This window comes from Falco rusticolus, chromosome 1, assembly GCF_015220075.1.
Source record: "Falco rusticolus isolate bFalRus1 chromosome 1, bFalRus1.pri, whole genome shotgun sequence".
In the NCBI taxonomy this organism is placed as follows: Eukaryota; Metazoa; Chordata; class Aves; order Falconiformes; family Falconidae; genus Falco; species Falco rusticolus.
In genome coordinates, this window is record NC_051187.1 from 14,915,378 (window position 1) to 14,934,360 (window position 18,983).

The window sequence follows — 18,983 nt, forward strand, 5'->3', positions numbered from 1 at the left end:
GCCTGAAATAAAACCCAAGTTTCCCAATTCCCAGGATATTTTTTTGGATGAAATTAAAAGCACCTGTTCTAAAGAATTGTCCTGATTCTTTAAAAAAATAAAACCACATTTATTTAAATATGAAATAACAGCATTCTAAGTGTTGAGGAAGTTGGAAAGGAAAAAAAAATAAGTCTGATTACGTGGAAGCTATGATTTAACATTTTGATCTTTTTGTTCAGTAGAGTGATCTTAAGGTTTAAAAAAATAATCAAAACATACTGCCTCCTGAATACATTATCAATTACAAGCTTCCTCCCTTGCTGTTCATCTGTCTATTTTTCATCTGAAATGTTAAGTGTTTTTTCTGTAAGAATGAAATAATTAAGATCGTCAATTCAGGTATCAGATTTTCTAGAGACAATTTTCTAGAGTATGCCCAAGAGATGAAATCCAAAATCCACCACAGCACATTTTCATCAGAAAAACATGCTCAGTGGAAAAAAAGATCCTGTTATGTGACTGTGCGGCTGCAGAAGGAACTTCTTGTATGTTGCAAGACCATGAACACCCACGCATCTCTAATTAGAACTGCATCAAAGTATCTCATGTTCTGCTACCTACACCTAGCTAGGAAAAGATAGCGTGATTCATCAACACCCTCATCTTTCTCACTCTGTCGTAGCTTTCTTCAAAAGGCCACAAGATTTTAAATGCAAACCCCCCATTCCAGGGGGAAACTGACCAATTATAAGATGATACTTCTAAGTGGTTTACAGACCGTAGGTACTGAAATGCAATGTAGAAGAACACCAGTTAAAGCGTCCTTTACTTAAAATACTCATTTAAGCAGCAGGCGACAAAAAGTGTTGAAAGTATTAGAAATAATTTAAAATCATACTTACTGGATCAAAGACCAACATTCTGCAAAGGAGATGAACTGCTTCATGTGTAGCTTGACTGGAAAGTGTATATAGGACAGGAAGGGATGGCTGTAGGGGAAATGGGAGAAAGAAGAGTACAGATAGTTGTCCTGTCAGATCCATCAGCAAGAAAACAGTTACAGCACACGTTGTTTTCTAGTTACCAAGGACAAACTTCTTGTTAAAAAGGACACACACTACCTAACACTTTCCAACAAGACAATAATCACTATTATAAACCCCAGCAATAGTAACAAGAGATCTAATTGATTATTTTTTTTTTCATTAGTTCAGAAGTAGTCCCTGAACAAAGCTATATTTTATTTATTTATTTTTCTATATTGACACCACTTTAGGCTGTAGCTGCTCAGGGATTTGATAAACCACATCATTTCCAGCATCTCATTTTTCCAATCTCAATCACTGCCAAATGATGGATTATTTTGCTTTTCCTCACCCGGGTGATCCATATGTAACCAACAGTGACAGCCAGTATGGTCAGGGCGGCCGCAGGCACTCGGCATGTCAGAGGGCGATGGAGGCCAGCCTCTAGGGCCTGGAGGCTGGGGCAGGAGGGAGGGGGTTCAGGGAACCGTTTTACAGTGCGGTACTTGGCCATGAGCCGCACGCTTAAAGAACCGGTGGAGCCACCCAGACGTTGGTGGCAGCAGCACATTTTTGCTCTGGGAAGCGCCACACAAGCAGCCCTACAGACAGACACCTCCCTCCCGCCAGCCTGCCCGCTCCAGGGTCCCAGCTGGGGCTGGGGTGCCAAAGGCGGCGGCACACCCCCCGCGGGGGAAGCAGGCGGGATGGACCGGGGCAGCGGGGGCACGGGTGGGCACGGGAGGCATGGGGCACCTGCCACAGAGAGCCAGGACCCCGCCGCTGCGGGTGTGAAGCCACAGCTGGGACCTGTAAGGCTGCCATTTGAGAATTAACTGCACGCACTCTCCTGCTCGAGAGCCTCCTGTGGCTCTGGAATTAAATGTTAACACTAAGGTAGTAAAAAGTGAAGACAAACCCCTCCCCACATTCCTAACGTGCGGGAAGAAGTACAGCCTGAAGTACTGCCCAAAATGGAAAAATTAATCAATGGTAAAGCTAACGTTACATGCCATTAATTTTAAAGCATTAGCTATATCCTAGACTCTCTGGAACAAGCTTCAAATATTTTTTTATTTTTTTTAAAAGCCACAACAATGTCAGTTTCCAAAATCAAGTAAAATATTTTCCTGCTTAATTGACATTATTCCTATTCCTATTTAGCTTAAACAATTGCAGTAGAATGCACTACCCTTAGTCTTTGAAGTAAACGAAGTGTTGCAAAAGAAGTGAACAGCTACTCCTCTAAAGTGAAGGGGGGGGGGGGAAGAGTAATATGGGGAAAGGAATTCTGAATTTTCACACTTAGAAGAAAACAAAACCACAAACTATTGAAAAAAGAAACCAAAAAACCCAACCAAAGGAAAAAAGAAGCCCACAGGTATTAAGCTGCTGGCAAAGAGAATTCCTACCATGGAGGCTGTTACTTCCAAGTCCGATACTCCCAGATTTTTTAAATTTTTTTTTTAAAGGAAATAAACCATCGCATACACGCGCAGCCACATACCCACACCTCTGTATTCTTCCCATGCAAACACAAATCGCATTCATTAGCTAGTGAGTGCAGGTGCTGGGAGGAGCCATCAGGGCAGGAAGAATTACACAGAGTGCCTCACTCGCGTCCGTGATTAATTACTATTGAGATGTGGGAAGAATAAACTAGCCGGCTGACAGAAATGACTAACACATCGCTACAACAAATCGATTGAAAGCTAGCGCGCGTATTTATGGGGCAGTGCTCACTGACAAACTCTGCACGACCCCCAGGATTTCCAGCACCGCACTAACTCTACTCAGACCTGTAACTGCTCTGCGATGCTAGTATTTGGCAGCCATCTGCTGCTTCTACCTGTTTAACAAAGCAAAGGAATATAAGTTATTTAGTTGCTGTTAATTTGTCAGTATATATAAAAATTACACCTCCACAGTGACATCATTCTGAGTTAACCCTGGACTACCAAATACAGCACCGAGAACTTCTCAGCCTTCGTTCCTAAGTGCAGTCTATAGAATAGAAAGCTGGAATATTTGGTAACTTCATACGATTTTTCTAATTAGTAAGTACCGTCTACACAAAAAAGCACTGCCATCCAAGCACCGTCATTAAGTAGGTTTCATCCACATACTGGGGTAGACAAACACGATTATGTTCCTTACTTGGAGCAGCTGCTGCATCCACCCAATGCAGGAGAAGGATGCACTTTTTTTGCTGCACCCATGCCCCTTGCCTGCAGCTTGGCTGCCGTTCCAAGAGCACCTGGATATACGCACCTTTCAGGGACAGCATTTGCTCAGCAAACTGCAACCACATCCACAGCTAGAGATCAGAAACAGTCCTGGCAAGAGGACTCACAAGGGCAGAAGAAATCGGTCAACACTGAATTTCTGTAAGATTTGATTATCATGGAAGCTACAGCCAGGTCCGTTAGCGAGTAAGGTGCAGCATGCTGGATCTCTCTCTTCCGCACCGGAGAATGCCAGGACCACGACAGGGAGGGAATGAAGTCCAGCACATTGTACTTCTAGAAGTGGGTCAGCACATGACTGCCGGTGCAGCCCAAACCGCTCCGTACCCTACACTGTGAGCCTCTTCTAGAGCTGCCAGTTAAGCAATTTCATCAATTCACTTAAATTTAGTTTGAAGAAAAATTTTTAAATACAAAACTGACAAAGAAGTCTACATAGTATGTAAATTCTCATTATGCCAGCACACAGTGGGGTGTTGGATTTTTTAAATCAGAAACTTCATGCATTAATCTATTTTTACATAAAGCAGCCAAATGCTTTACCCCTTAACTCCTACTATGCTCACCTACTTCAATTAAAAATAGCTTGTGTGACAAAGTAATCACCAGTTTCTAGCTTGGTTTTCTCTTCCTATTAATTAATTAAGAAACTGGTAACATTTAGCTATTTATAACCAGCAGGATCTCCATTTTAAAAGATGAAAAGCCATGAATTCACATTCAAACACGTAGTGTGCTTGGAGCTGAAAACAGAGAAATACCATTAAAGAAATCAACTAGTTGCGCTGCAGCCCCCTCTGTCCCAGCTGCAAACGAGCGCGCCAGCTCCAGCGGCTGGCAGCCCCTCAGCGCTCGTCAGCAGGAAGGGGTCTTTCCTCAACTGACACAGAACTGCTTGGACTTGATCTCCTATGACCCGGTGGCTACAGGACATGAAATCTGTATTGGAAACATTTCATACCATTTCACCTCAGTTGCTTTTGAGTGTTCCCATCATTCAGTGGGCCAAGAGATGCACGTTTTCAGAGGCTTGTGCAAGAACAACCTTAGCACTGCGATTAGAAAATCCGAAGATGTTCTTTTACCCATTTCAATCCTTGACAAAACATCCTGGTTTAACAAACTGAACAAGGCTAACAAATACATTCCAGAGTTCTTGCTTATGACTACCATGAGCACAACTACTGCACTTTGGAAATGTCAAGCGATTATCAAATTACCGGAATTTAAGACCAATGCATTCTTGCATTCTATAAAGTATCTGGATGTATTTGGATACTGTTACATACTTTTATATATAAAGTACAGCGGATGTATTTCTCCCAGCTTCAATCACTATAAAACCCTTGGAGTTTTTTTAAACATCTCAAACCTCGAAAGTGCAGGACTACATGCTTAAAAGTTACAACTCTTCTAGCACATGACAGCAAAAAAAAGTAGACTTGACTTGTTTTAAAAGTGGCAGAGAAAGTCTTAAGGAAATCCTCCCATTATTAATGTTAAAAGAATAAAACCTGTCATAAAATGGAATAGAGACAACTTGATGTAGTAAATCAAAAGTGCCAAGGAGGCAGAACTCCCACATGTTAATAATAGAGCAGAATATATATTCAATGCTCATTTCTATGGTAACTACTATTGTGGTGAGTAGCCATTTGAGAAATTCCTTCAACATGCAGAAAATAAAGATGCAAACTTAACTACTGGAAAGATCTGATGTATTAACATGTACAGGTTATTAACTTTGTTAATTTTTACTGTCTAACAAGCATAAAACTGACTATATTGGATAGGCACACTGCTTTATTACTGCACTATGGATTCCTGCATAAGCATTTCTTTGTATCTATTAAGAGTGTATTTCATTTGCCCTTTTTTTTGCCCAGTCAGAATGATGATGTCATCCTGCCTTTTCTTCTCTGGTTTGTTTGTTGGCGGGTTTTTTTAATTAACTTTTACTTTGGTTATGTTGAGTGTTGTAAGTCAGTTTTCAATATCTTGTTAGGCCTTTCACAACCAGCCCAGCTCACTGCACAGGTGCATGAGGGGACCCTTTGGTGACGAGCTGCTGGACGGTTCCATTTGTGGATCCGGGTAACGGGTGATTTCCACTTGTATCACTCTCGATCCTGTCCGTATAGGACTCCCTCCAGGGCTTTCTGCACTATACTATCAATTTTAATTTATGTCTTTTGCCAATATTATCACTTATATTTAACATCTTCATTCAAAACAGCTAGCAAAATGCTGTTGCTTCAAAAAAGGAGACGTTCACCTGTGTCATCCAGGCAAACAATACGCACAAGACAAAGGCCAGAAATGCACTTTACTAGCGAAAACCCACCTTGTCTCAAGAGCAGCTTGACTAACTCCACCACTGAGCCATGCCACTGCAACACCACCGCCACTCCTGCTAAATTCAACCCGGTTTACAGGCAGAGACAGCTCGAGATTAAATACCCAAACCAAGTATTTATGAACAAACACACCACGAGGAGTTAATCAAGACGTGAAACACCGCGAGGATGCAGCAGTGGTATCCTGCACAGAGGAGATCCCAACTTGTGGGGGCTGACTGAGGGACTGTCTGGACCGCGTGCAAGAAAAGGCCAGCAGCCTCCAGCTGTACCTGTTTATGAGGACCCCTGAGTATATGTGCCTTGGCGCCTTCACAAGCCGTCCTCATTGCTTCCAGCGATGGTGTTCCCAACAGGTCTGTGATCAAATCCAGCTGTAGGTATAGAACATAGACATTTGGAGTCTCAGACATATATTAATGTATTTCACTGTGATAGCAGATTCTTAAGCTAATGTAAATTACATTTAAGGTATGAGTCAGTTCAATACCACTATTTTATGGACAGTAAATTACAAATATTAATGCATATGTTTAGTAGACAGCAAATACAAACACTTGTAATTTCACCGAAAATGCCCTAGCAAAAGCTGGGAGCTTTTTTGGCTTACAGGTTTAGCAAAATATTTTATTGCAATTTAAAAGTCAATTTTGCATCATGAAGAAAATTTTTAAGTACTGTTAATGGTGTGTCACTCATTCTAAAACCTAAATATTCTCAACCGAATGTCAGCAGTGCATAACAATATACCACACAAAATTACCCACAAAAAACAGGTCAATTACTTTGCACAAAATATTTTGCCATCAACAGTAATAAAACTATAGAAAAAGGGAAAAAACCCAAACCCCTCAGAACTACAGTACAAACATAATATATAAAAAATTCCAATATGTGAGAAAAATAATTAAAAATAAAAATATGTCCAGAAAGAGAGAAAGGAAAAGGAGTGGTGCTGGTTATAAAGAAAACAAAAGCTACCTAAAAAAGAGCAAAGATGATGCTACATTTAAAACTGGTCTCAACTTTAATGAGATTTCGTTCACCTTTTTCATTTTGGAAAGCGACTGACAAGCTTTCACCTTATTTCTACAAAAGTGTGTACATATACTCCTTCAGTGAATAAAACCAACCAAAAAAAACCCAAACCCTGTATAAGTCAAGCAAAATAAATAAATTTTAAAATAGTCTTGTCAGTAGTGAGGCCAGCACCCTGGTTCCAAATGTTCCCTCGGGAGCGCCATCCACCCACGCTAGCGAGCGACTGCAGAGCTCTCCTCTGAGAGGAAACCCGTTATCATCATTACACAGGCCTTGTACGCCTGACCATCACCCACTGGCTGTTGGTGTAACACTGTGAAATGCGAGTGCTGTTTGCGGGCCAAACTGCCTCACTCCTTCGCTGGTGCCGCTCCACCTCTCCCCCACTCCCCGGCAGTAGCACGAGGCTGCCCGGTGCCTCCAGGTACACGCAAGGGCCTGGCCGGGCACCGGGCACGTGTCCTCCCACAGCCTTGGCACACGTGGCCAGGGCTAGTGTAACTTCAGAGGAGTCACAGCAAAGCACCTACATTTGTAAGGAGATGGAAAACTAGGCAGGAAAAAAAAAAATCCTAAACCTTGGGATTTTTGTATGTGGAAAATATCTAATTGAGAAATAGACACATGGTGCTGATATAATAAAAGACTGATGTATTTACAAAATAGAAAAAGTGATCTAATAAATTATACCAGTGTATCAGGGCACGTAGACTGCATAAACACTTACGTTTTTCAGCCAACTACTCCTGAAGCACACAGCAATGGTATGCTAATATATGTTTATATCTACATATACATAGATATGGATATAAATGCACACACTTTATTCTAATGGATACAAGAAAAAACACTGAAAACATTTTTTGTAATGATGCCCTGAAAGTTCACGATTAACATTTCTCAAGATACAAACGCTCTTTTCTTAGCCTGTATGTTTCCAATACATTCACAGGAGCATTTCCTTGAGAGGTCCGATTTCATTTACCTCGATGCATCTCTGGGCATCTAGAGACTGCCTCGCTCTGCCGACCCCCTCCTGCTGCTGCGCACTCATTGCTCCAGCAAACCTTGCTCAAGTCAGAAACACAAAAACGGTACCCAGCACCAAGCAGCCCTTGGTGCACCGACGTGTGAAGCAGGCAAGGCTCCCTCCCTGCGCACACGCGTGCCGGTGTGTCAAAGCCTGGTGCACCACGGGCCAGAAACGCACCTTCACGTGCCACAGCTCGGTGTGCTGCAGCTGCTGGGACACGGCTGCGCTAGGCTGGCGCTGTCTGCCCACGTCTCCTGTCTTCCTGACACTCCAATCCCTCCCAATGCCTCAGGCACGTGACCAGTTATCTTGAAGGAGGATTAAATAATAATCAGCAAAATCAGACTAGAGGAACTGGCTAACCTCGGAAGGTGGTTAAAACTCTGCACTCTATAACCTGCCTTTTACAAAACTGTGTGCAGACTGGTCTAAGCAGAGAAAGGCATTTGCTCCCACAGATGGTCGGAAAGTCAGAGATCACCCTTCCTGCACCACTAAGAGATAAAATCAGATACATTCAATGTTTCTGGACATACAGCAAAAACCAACTTGATATCTGCACCTGTAAAAATGCATCTTTGAAGAAAAATAGAAATACTGTATCACACAAAAATGCTAACTATTCTAAATAGTATCAGTAAAAGGCAAAAATAGGAGCTGTTAGGAAATACTGTATTTGAAAGTGTTTCTGATTATCTAGGTCTCAGCATAGATTATCTCATTTCTTACTTTTATAAGAAATCCCATAAAAGCCTTACCAAAAGTTAGCTATTGTAACTTGAGTAAGCAACTCAGATATAGTCAACACTTTCAACATGATACTATCTGAAGTTTAGAATACCAAAGTCACCAGTTCCAGTCTGGTTTGTAACGTAAAGCTTTGTACACTTTCTTCATCACAGATTTGAGTTAAAAATTCCAGTACAGTCCATTGTAAAATGGTCTCTTCCCTCCCGGGTTTTTCTACCAGGAAAACTTGAGCCTGACGACGGCTATCCTGACATCAGTTTTTGCTGTCCTGGTTAATGCCCCTGGGTGCAGAGGATCAGCATTTTTAGAGTACAATCCACACTAAGGGGCACGGCACAGGCTTGAGGAAAGCCCGTAACACTGACCAGCCCTCAGCACTTCTATAGGCTCTATCCACCCTCCAACAGTACTGAGTTTCTGAGAACATAATTGAAATATATGTGGTGATTACTTCTTAAACCATATTGCTACGCAGGGATTATAAAAGATCTAGGAACTCCTATGTAACTTTATAAAACTTTTCAATCTAATAAAGTGAACACCACTCAAACCCCCCACCCCATTATGCTATTTAGAGTTATCTGATGAATGTCTTTGCACTTTAAATTTCAGGAAGGATAGCCAAGGCTATTGAAATGACACATGTTTAGCTTCAGTGCAGCAAGAGATCAAAGTTTGGAAAACCAGGAGATCTTAAATTATTTTTGAGACTTCAAGAGAATAGCTGTCAATTTAACTAGCAGTTCTGGTTACATTACTGCTTTTCTCCTCTGCAGTCTCTTCACAAGGGTAAGAGAGGTGTATTTTGGGAGGAGGCCTACTTTTTGTGATGTTCACAGCATCAGTGCTGTCTAGAATGACTAGCAAGTCCCTCCTTAGGAACACTACTGCGGTGACATGATAGGTGCCAGCAGACAGGACGCAGCATTGAAAAAATACATACACAACACAACATTTTAAATATATGAATACTGAAAACAGCATCCTAATGGGAATGTCTCTCAAACCCATGGTAATGCTACATGCATAAAGTAACAAGAAAAATGGAGTCTGGGATGTCACCTTTACCAAAAGTTTGGAATGTGGTTTTACTTCTTGACAATCAGTGTATGTAACCTCATAATTTCAACACTATGTAGTTTCCAATCTATAGATAATACTAGCAACATTGATGATAAGCATTTTTATGTCAGCACATCTTGTTCCTTCTCTTAGATAGAAGTATAAACGTATCCATCTCTAGTGTCTTGCTGCAGACATTATTTTCTATCTACTGTAAAAACAGCACTTCAAGGTTATTAGAGATAAATGCATATTATATTAGCTTGCTTACTGTTGGAATGGTGATGAAGTATTCTGGTGCACGTCATGTTTTTATACCTAGCCACAGCTATATAGCATAAAAAAATATTCAATACCTTCTTACAGACTTGACCGTTACTAAAATGAAACAGTCTGAGCAATACCACTGCTTGGCAGTTTAAATAGCTCAAGTGCCAATACTGTATCTCCAGTTATGTGTTGATAGAAAACTTACTACTTTCTTGTATTAGTTGTTAAGAAAAGCTTGATCCCAGCTATATCACCTTTACCTTATCTCAGTGAAATGCTACAGCAGGATTTGGTACTGCAGCAGATTACAGGGGATTACAAAAAAATACACATTTCAAAAGCTAATGTTAATAACCACTACTTTTAATACTGTCTGGAAGCGATCATTTCCGTGTTTCAAAGTAGCTTGGTTTCTTGCCTCTGTGTAAACCAAGCAAAACAAAAGCAAATCTGAGGTTCAAAATGCATCAGCATAACTGGTTCCATGAAATTATGCAGTAGAAAAATTTTTAAAGGGAAATTTAATTATACCTGCTGTATGGGACTCTGTGCCTGAAACAATATTCTTCGCCCAAGTAATTCTGCAAAGATACAGCCTACAGACCAGATGTCAATAGCATTGCTGTAGTGACGGCTGCCCATCAGGATTTCTGGAGCTCGATAATACTGAGTGACAACTTCCTGAGTCATGTGACGAGATTCATCTAATTCTTCCACCCTGGCCAATCCAAAATCACAAATCTAAATTGAGAAGGTAAATAAAAAAATTAAAATAACCAAAACACTTAATGCATTTCAAATAGGTAACCTTCTGGTAACGAAGCAGAAAATTCCAAATCAGCATTTAAATAAATCAGATAATCTGCTGTAACTGCAAAAGCAAAGGGAAAGGGGAATAGGAAGAAATTATGCTACTTTATTCCACATCCATTTAAACTTTCTACAATTTTATTTGAAATCACAGTACATTTTTAGTTGGCATTACAATATTTATAACCTAGAAGATTAAAACCTTTGCACTAAAAAAATATAAATATTATATATTGCCAACCTCTGGGTATAGAATATTACATTCCAAATAAAGTTTCACCTGTTCATTATATGCCTCAAAATGTTACAAAAAAAATCTGCCTTTTACTCACTTTGGCTTTGAAAATTTTGAAGTGTCTTGAACCAGAAGGGTTAAGAAAACAGACTAAAACTTGCACAATTAGAATGCTTAGCAAATCAGTGTAAACGAAACTCACAGTTATTTTTTTTTATATTGGGCATAGCTATACAACGTGCCTGAGCTCTCCAACATTTCATATGCCTGAGAAGTCAATGGAGGAGCCTTGGCCATCCTGTATCGCCCTTACTGTGACTGGCACACTGAGCACCGCCGCAGTACCTGAGGAAACTGCCCCACACAAGTCAACGACAGAATCACGCCTACCTGGCTTTCATGGATTTGGGGAGAGGTAGGGTGAAAAGGGGAAAGGAAGATGTTTGTTTCATTTAAAATTTTTAAAGAACGTGTGGGATTTTTTTCTTTTTAAATGACTTTCAGGAAAGGTGTTCATATTAAATGTTTTTTGTTTAAAAATAACAACTGATTTATAATGAACAGCATACATATATGTACATTTTCAATAAATTTAAGTAGCACCTTAAGAACACAGTTGCTGTTCACAAGTAGGTTCCCTGGTTTAATGTCTCGATGTAAAATGCCAGCAGAATGTAGATATTTCAGACCTGAAATATTAAATGAAATTAAAATAAATACCTTTTTCTGTTTTAAAAGAAGTTTAAGGCTGAGAACGTTTTCCTGGAAGGTCTTGTAACTCTCGATCAGCAAAGACTTTGCCATTGGCTCATTTTTTATACAATTCTAACTTCCCGTCTCTAGTATACACTCAGTCACTCAACAAAAGGATAAAACTTTTGGAGTACATAAACTAGACAGAGCAAGTAATTTAAGTAGTCTTTTTTTTCCTGTGTGTGGTTTTTTTGTTTGTTTTTGTTTTTAAAATAAAAAAACAAAACCAAAACATCATTTCCCTGGTTATGACATGGATACTCTGCTCATCACAACACTGGAATATTGACATACACCTCTTACTGCTTTGTTTCCCAGTCTGCAGCACTAAAATTCAACTTAACAATTTCCTAGATAACAGCTGCACTTCAGAAATAAACTCAGATTAAACCCAAGCTAACCTGCGTCTTTGTTTTTTTAAATACACTTTTTCAAACTAACACCTCATGTGCCAGCAGCAGATGATGTAAAACAAGGCTAAGAGAATCCAGGCCCAAAATAGTTTGGCCTAGGCCCTTTTCTTAACTTTATTACTGCAAAAATTCAACGCTAGAGCTAATGAACTTAGGACACCTGATCAGAGTCATTGGGGATGTTTCTAACACTGGGGTGGTTAGAAAAGAGAGATAACCTATGCTTCCTGCGGGCTTTTGCTCTCCCTGAAGCTACAATTCTGGTCTTTTTAAGAAAATGAAAGTAAGGCAGAAAGCACCTTCGTAAAAAGTACAGTGGAAGAAAGTATGCCAACATGAAGTTGTTTATGCACATGAACTACAGCAGTAGACAAAGCATGGAAAATGGAAAGATGGCTGTAATTCAAGTGGGGTCAGATAGAGCAAGAATCAATAATAGTATTAAACTGGGGAACACTAAGCTCTCAGGTCAAAAGCCGGGCAAATGGAATGAGAATTCAAGTAGCCTTTGAACAAACTTTAACTGACAGTTGCCATTTTGATAGAAATTAGTGTTTGGAGTGTTCCCCCCGTCAAACTAGATAATCACAGAGGCACAAATGCCTTTTGTCCTTTAGGAGTATAAATCTTTTGTGTAGCACTACAGGTACCTGGAATAGCCCGTACTAATTCTGGATATGATTTACACTTCTTTGCTCTGCTTTCTAAAAATATGATCGACTATTTATTTTCTACCAGATAAAATTGACTTTGCTTTCAGCTTATTCCAGTGATAATACTCAAATAAAGCCAATGGAAAAGCAACTGGACTACCACTGATCAGATGTTCAAAGGACAAGCACAATAATCTCATTTCTTGGATAAAAGCTTCCAAATGGGACTGAAAATAAATAAATAAATCAAGTTTAAAATTACTATTATGGTACATTGTTTTAGCTAAAAATCAAACTTCAGTGGACTGTTCCATAACAATTTGAACTGGACTGTTATCCAGAATACCTTAAGTGGGTATAGTCACATACATGTTTATCATTTTGGCTCAGTCAAGGTATCCTTTCTGGACCTCGATTCAAAAAGCATTGGAGTTCTGTTAAAACGCACCCACCCACCTTAAGACTCCCACAGGCCACTGAAAAAGCCTTTGCAGCTGAAGATAAGTCTTGCCGTCTTTACCCATTACTACCATGGAAGGATTCTTACAATCAGAATAATTAATGCTCGTTATTCATTCATAACATGAAACAAAAAGAACAAGTTTCCACAGGAAACCTATGCAAGATGAGGATGTGTTGAGAATAAACCTTAAGAAACAAACAAACAAAAAAACCCCAAACCAAACCCAACTACTACTACATAACTTTCATTACATTTAAAAGAAGAAAAATTACCTCTTAAAATCTGGTAAAGAAAAACTTTGACATGATCCGAGCTGAGTGGCTGAGGAGAGACGATAATCTTATGGAGGTCACTCTGCATCAATTCAGTGACAACATATCTTCAATTTATTAGTTAAGGCAAAAGCAGAAAGTCCAGCACACAATTTCTTGAAACATTTACTCTAACTCCTAGGAATCTGAGCTCTTACAGGTCAGAGCTATTGAGCAAAAAAGAATAAAGCTTCTTCAGAGGTCAAGTCTCCAGACTCTTACAAGAATGAAAATAAAAAATGGATTGTGAAAGAAAATAGATTACTCAATAAAGTAGCATTTCAATTAAGGTAGTTGTTACAAAATTCCAAAGTCAAATTACGACTCAGAAAACAAAATAAAATTTTAATACAATTAATGGCACCTTGAAACTTTAAATTTTTCCTTAAAATCAGTGAGCCACAAGTTACAAACAACTGAAGTAGCATCTTCATAGTAGACATACATCAACATGGTTTAACCAGCAAACTGGCAAGTGCAAGCCCAAGCCCATGGAAGTCTGTCAGCAAAAGGACCTCGCAGGCTGCTACACGGTCAGTTATGCAGACTTTGAAAAATATATCCGCTTCCCTAAATCTAGCCAATACACATTATTTTACCTTCTCACATACAAATACATACAAATCACAGTCATAAAACCTCTTCTGAATTATTACTGGAGAGGGCAAAGAAAAAAAAAACAAACAAACCAACAAAGCCCAAACTTCTATCTGGAGGGAAAAAAACTAAACCAAAACCAAACAGAAACCACTTATTCACATACTCACAGGCATGAACAGCAATAGTCATACTCACTGGTAATTTACACAAATACTTGCAGATACTAAGAGATCTATATGCTGTGGCTTATACCGAGGTAAGGTGCGGATTAAGAAGGGTATTGTGTTTATTCAGGAAGCACTAAAAATACAATGTTTTAAAAATGGAGAAATATGGAAGACACAAGCAGCATATCTTAACCCACAAAACCAGCATCATCGTGTCAATTTCCTGAGTATGTTGCAGTTACAAAACACATGCAGAAATCGTTAGGGCAGCCACTTGGGATACTACAGAGCACGCTGCCCCGAGTTGTATGGGGCTGTCAGCAACAGAGAGTTTCCATGAGGGCCAGCGATGAGGAGCCCCTCGAGCTGGAGAGAAGCTGCTGCTGTGGCACTCTACTTCACTGACACACACCACTGGGAAATTCAGATTTGGTTTTGGAGCTGTGGTTCAGAACAGTTTAAAGCAAAACCACAGCACCTCAACTTCCAAGAAGGACTGAAAATGCAACACTGTGCATTGTCAACTTGTGTACCAAATAAGCCTGATAATTACGAAGCATTATTGCTTTAAAAGCTACCTTTAGCAGTCATATTTGAAACAAAAATCTCTGATACTGTTGTATCTGTGGCTGAAGAAGGTCAAACATGGTAGCCATATGTTAACTGAACTTCTGCTTTACAGCAAGCTATCACATGTCTCACCAAGACCCCTGCGCAAGGCATGAAGTATTACAAGCTACACCAAGCCCTGCAACGTTCAAAGCAGACAAAAATGTGGCAGAGAGGTGGTGCCCACGGCCAAGGTCATGCAAAAGATCAAGGAGAGAGAGTCAGAAACAAAACTGCACCTCCCGGGCCCAAATCTAGCATCTCCCTTGGTGTGCCAGGCTCATACACAGTTCAAGGTAAAGCAGCAGTAGCTCCCAGCCTTCCAGAAACACACAGGGATCAGCGGTACGCGTCGCCGCGGGCCCGGGCCAGATCCTGCACCCGGGAGGACCCGGGGCTACCGGGCTGGGGGAAGGTACGCGCTTCAGCTCGGCCAGCCTGAGCTCCGGTGGCTTCATGAACTCATTGACCTCATGGTGGTATTTTTACAAGTGTGCCATCCTAACCTTTCCTCTGAAAGCCAAGCTAACTAGGTCAGCCTCCGGGGCTTTGTTTTGTTGTTAAATCTCACCATTATCCCGTAGGAGCCTATCAGTCGGTTCAGCGCTCTTTATAACCAGCTCTGCTACATATCAAGTCTGAAATATAATAGCAAACCCTGACTTCAGTTAAGATATTTATCTCCTAGTAACACAGCAAGCAAGTCAGCTTCAGCAGAAACTTCTACTTGCTCTTACCATTATCACCCATTAATTGGCACAGGTCAAGATGCACTTAAAACAATCTAGAGAAAACTTACATTTTCTTTCACCTCTACCTCATCAACGTTCTACTTCCATCTGTTGCTCTGCACACCCTAGCTGGTCAAATCCCTATCAGCCAAACTGTTCAACTGCCAGCAACACTCCACAAAAACTAATTTTATAAATTAAATATTGCCAACTTTTGGACTGAAAATACCCCAAATTAAAATTGCATTCATAAAGAATTAATAAAGAAAAAAACTTAACCCTGCAGCACCACAATTTCTAGTCCCCCAATTTTTCTTTTCCTTTTGCAAAGGCCATCTTAAATATTTATACCAGCTTTTTAAAATTTGGGGTTTACTTCACAGCTGCAAAAAATTTTTGCATTTTATTTTTAACGTAAAATATTAAAAAAATCCAAAAGCATTACTCTGCACTTTATTATGATAAGATTTTTGTTTTGCTACACCACAAATCCTCCTAAATCTCAATCCCGAGCATAATGTCTCCCAGATGTCTCAACTAGTTGCCATGCCAACTAAAGCAGCTTAAATTAAATGAGGGCCTGAAATGGCACCTGCACCACTCCAGGTCTGCTGCGCATTAAATAAAGCTCTCTTGACAGGGGCTCAGAGGTGCCATTAACTTGAACAGCAGCTATCTGATTATTGTCTCTAGATAATTTAATGAGGGTCTCTAAACAAGAGCAAAAGCAGCACTTGCTTGATGTTCCTGCCTTTTACAAACGTGGCAGCTTCTTAAACAGCTGGTACCCAAGCGGGTCAATGACTTTACTCTGGCCCCACTATAAATGTTTAGCAAAAACAGACAACAAAACCCCTATGGGATTTCAATTAATGATTCAAACAGGTACCTGCAGTTTTCTTTTTTAAGTTGAACATTAAAATAAGCTGGCTATGAGGCGGTCACTGGTGCTGTAATATTCAGCTAAGCTGAACATTAGTACCAGATAAAAATTGCTACTGACAGCAGTAATTAGTTAAGTAGCTGTATAAAATTAGAACTACAAATGTACCAATTTGCTTCAGAATAATTACCAAGGCAAATGCATGGCACAAAAGAACTTCACTTACTCTGTTGACTGGGAGACCTGCTGAGTTGGTAAATTTTACAAAGCGACAGACAAATTTTTGAAAGGAATAAAAGTACCTTCTGTGATGTGGTATTGTCACGGTGACTTGGATTCTTCTTTTTAGGTCTCCGCATACCCCAAACCTCAACTCTATAGACCGTTTTTCTGGGAAGAGGCCAGCATTCTATGAACAAGTTCTGGGGTAGGTGGATTAGATGGATGCTAAGAATGGAGTGGAGATGTCTATCTGCATGATACTGTAAGAAACATGGGGTTTTTTGAACCAAACCCAAAACAAAACTCTCTTACATATTTCAGGATTTTCTATAAAATGTGGACAAGGGGTTTTCTCCTATTTTAGCATAATTCAGTTATATTTGCTTTTACATTAGGATCATATCAAGGTTAGTTTGTGATACCACCTCTGTTCTCCTCTACCTCTTTGCAGACTTCACAGCATTCTAGCAGAAATATTTCTATAACATCCTCATTTTGTACCAATACCCAAAATATAAAAGAAAAAAAGACCTGGTCCATGTAAAAATAGTGCAACAATTATTTAAAAAACATGTAATGACTCTAATGCTTATCTAAATCGTTTTTTAAGTTTAAAATTTACTGACTTTTCTGTTACAGGTAAAACTACTGTTACATTTGTCATCAGGTCACCTCTATGCAATGTAGAAACTGCAATCCACGGCATGTGTCAAAGACCACAGACAAGTAACAGCAGAAGCTTTTTGTAGGGACATGGTTTTGGAGTTGGGGGAAAAAATAACAAAGATAGTTTTTCATACCAGGAAGAAAATACTGAAACTCCACCTGAATCTTACTTCTGTGTAAGGTAAGGGATTCAAAGCTCTTGATGAGTTCCTAATGCAGAGAATAACTGAGCTGCCATACAATGAGAGAAGCACTTAGGTGAAGCAGCAGCTCCCACCTCTCCACTCCTGCTCAGCTTCAAAACTCATCAGGAGCTGGACTTCCCATCCTGCCACAAAAGCACCATGTCATCATCAGCTCTGAGTTAATGGCATTGCTATTAATCACCTGCAGTTTAGTGGCACCATATTTTGTATTATGTACAATAAAATCACTGATTTTTATGTAAGTAATTTTGTCTCTGTATTTGTAAAACAAAGCTTGAATGCTGTGGAAGCTCTGTTTTGGTAAAGACAAAAACATCTGGCGTGTCACACCTGCAAGACTGCGGATAGGCTTGTGACAAGTTTTCTTAGCTGTACAGTGTGGTTAGCAAGAGTAAGATGTACAAGTAGATTCTCTGGTGCCAGTAAAAATCATGTGTCTGAAATGGACCAGTGAGACGCTCCCCAGAGGTATGGCAGGATGTGCTCTGCAGAATACAAAAATAAACTCCACTGCTTCAGTGTTAGTTTCAAAATTTCACTTGGTTATTTAATTATGTGGTCCTGAAGTTACCTGAATTTGATATTCAAATGGGAAATGTGTTTGTGCTACCAAGCACTTCTTACAGATCACTATCCTGGTATTTTACAGTGCTTATGGACAGATGCAGTAAAATTATCAAATACTTCCATAAGTAGAAAGAAGAACAGTGCAAGGGGGAATGTGGATTAATCAGTAGTAGAATTGTGGATAAATTACTAATTACTATTGATAATTTATTCTACAAATAGCTTTTAAAATAAATTGTTTAAAAAGTGTAACACCAAATGTCAAAAAAGCAGTGTGAAGAGTTGCTAGTCAAAGTTAACATTTTAAAACCTTCTCTCGTGTTATTTCAGGTTCTTAAAAAATCAAGTCATAATCCTTAAGTTAGGAATGAAGATCATTTATTTAGTACCTATAAAAGGTTTAAAATTAAAAAGACAAAGGGGAAAATTTCATTCTGTTCTTATTGAATCATTGACAGCTTGGCAATACTGCCAGCAGACTCTACTTGAAAGAATACTGCTAACAATATATGATATTCAACTTCAAAACCTCCCTGGTATTTTCCCATGTCTTCTCAATAGAAATAATTTCATACCAATGCATACGAAGGAAAATATTTTCAGTTCTAGGCAATATTATCCAACGAGGTTTTGCAAATGCTGGAATAAAGGTATTACAACTTTACTGCTGAATAAAGCAAAATTTTAACCCAAGGCAAAAGAGCCTCGTGTTACAGAGACTAGAGCTACTATGGCACACAGCTCATTCATGCAGAGATCTAGGGCTCCCTCACACAGTTGACTGGTTTGACAATAACACCACCATGCTTTCATTACCTGTAGAAAGTCCATCAACCCACTCTGTTCTTATAAATACCTAGCAAGAATCGAAGTCACAATTCCACCTGACCCAATAACATAAACTGCTGTGTTACCAGCTGCAACCGTA

The 18,983-nt window shown here is 39.6% G+C and overlaps 1 protein-coding gene across 4 annotated transcripts in view; it reads right to left on the minus strand.

Annotated features, from left to right (window-relative positions):
• Positions 1 to 18,983, minus strand: part of NLK (nemo like kinase) — a 66,972-nt gene that overhangs the window by 7,241 nt on the left and 40,748 nt on the right. For all 4 annotated transcript variants that reach the window (XM_037411557.1, XM_037411545.1, XM_037411551.1 and 1 more), the window contains 5 exons: positions 13,366 to 13,472; positions 11,415 to 11,500; positions 10,298 to 10,507; positions 5,883 to 5,984; positions 885 to 971 (listed from right to left, as the gene is read on the minus strand). In XM_037411557.1, coding sequence (XP_037267454.1) covers positions 885 to 971; positions 5,883 to 5,984; positions 10,298 to 10,507; positions 11,415 to 11,500; positions 13,366 to 13,472 — 592 coding nt within the window. The remainder of the gene's footprint in view (positions 1 to 884; positions 972 to 5,882; positions 5,985 to 10,297; positions 10,508 to 11,414; positions 11,501 to 13,365; positions 13,473 to 18,983) is intronic.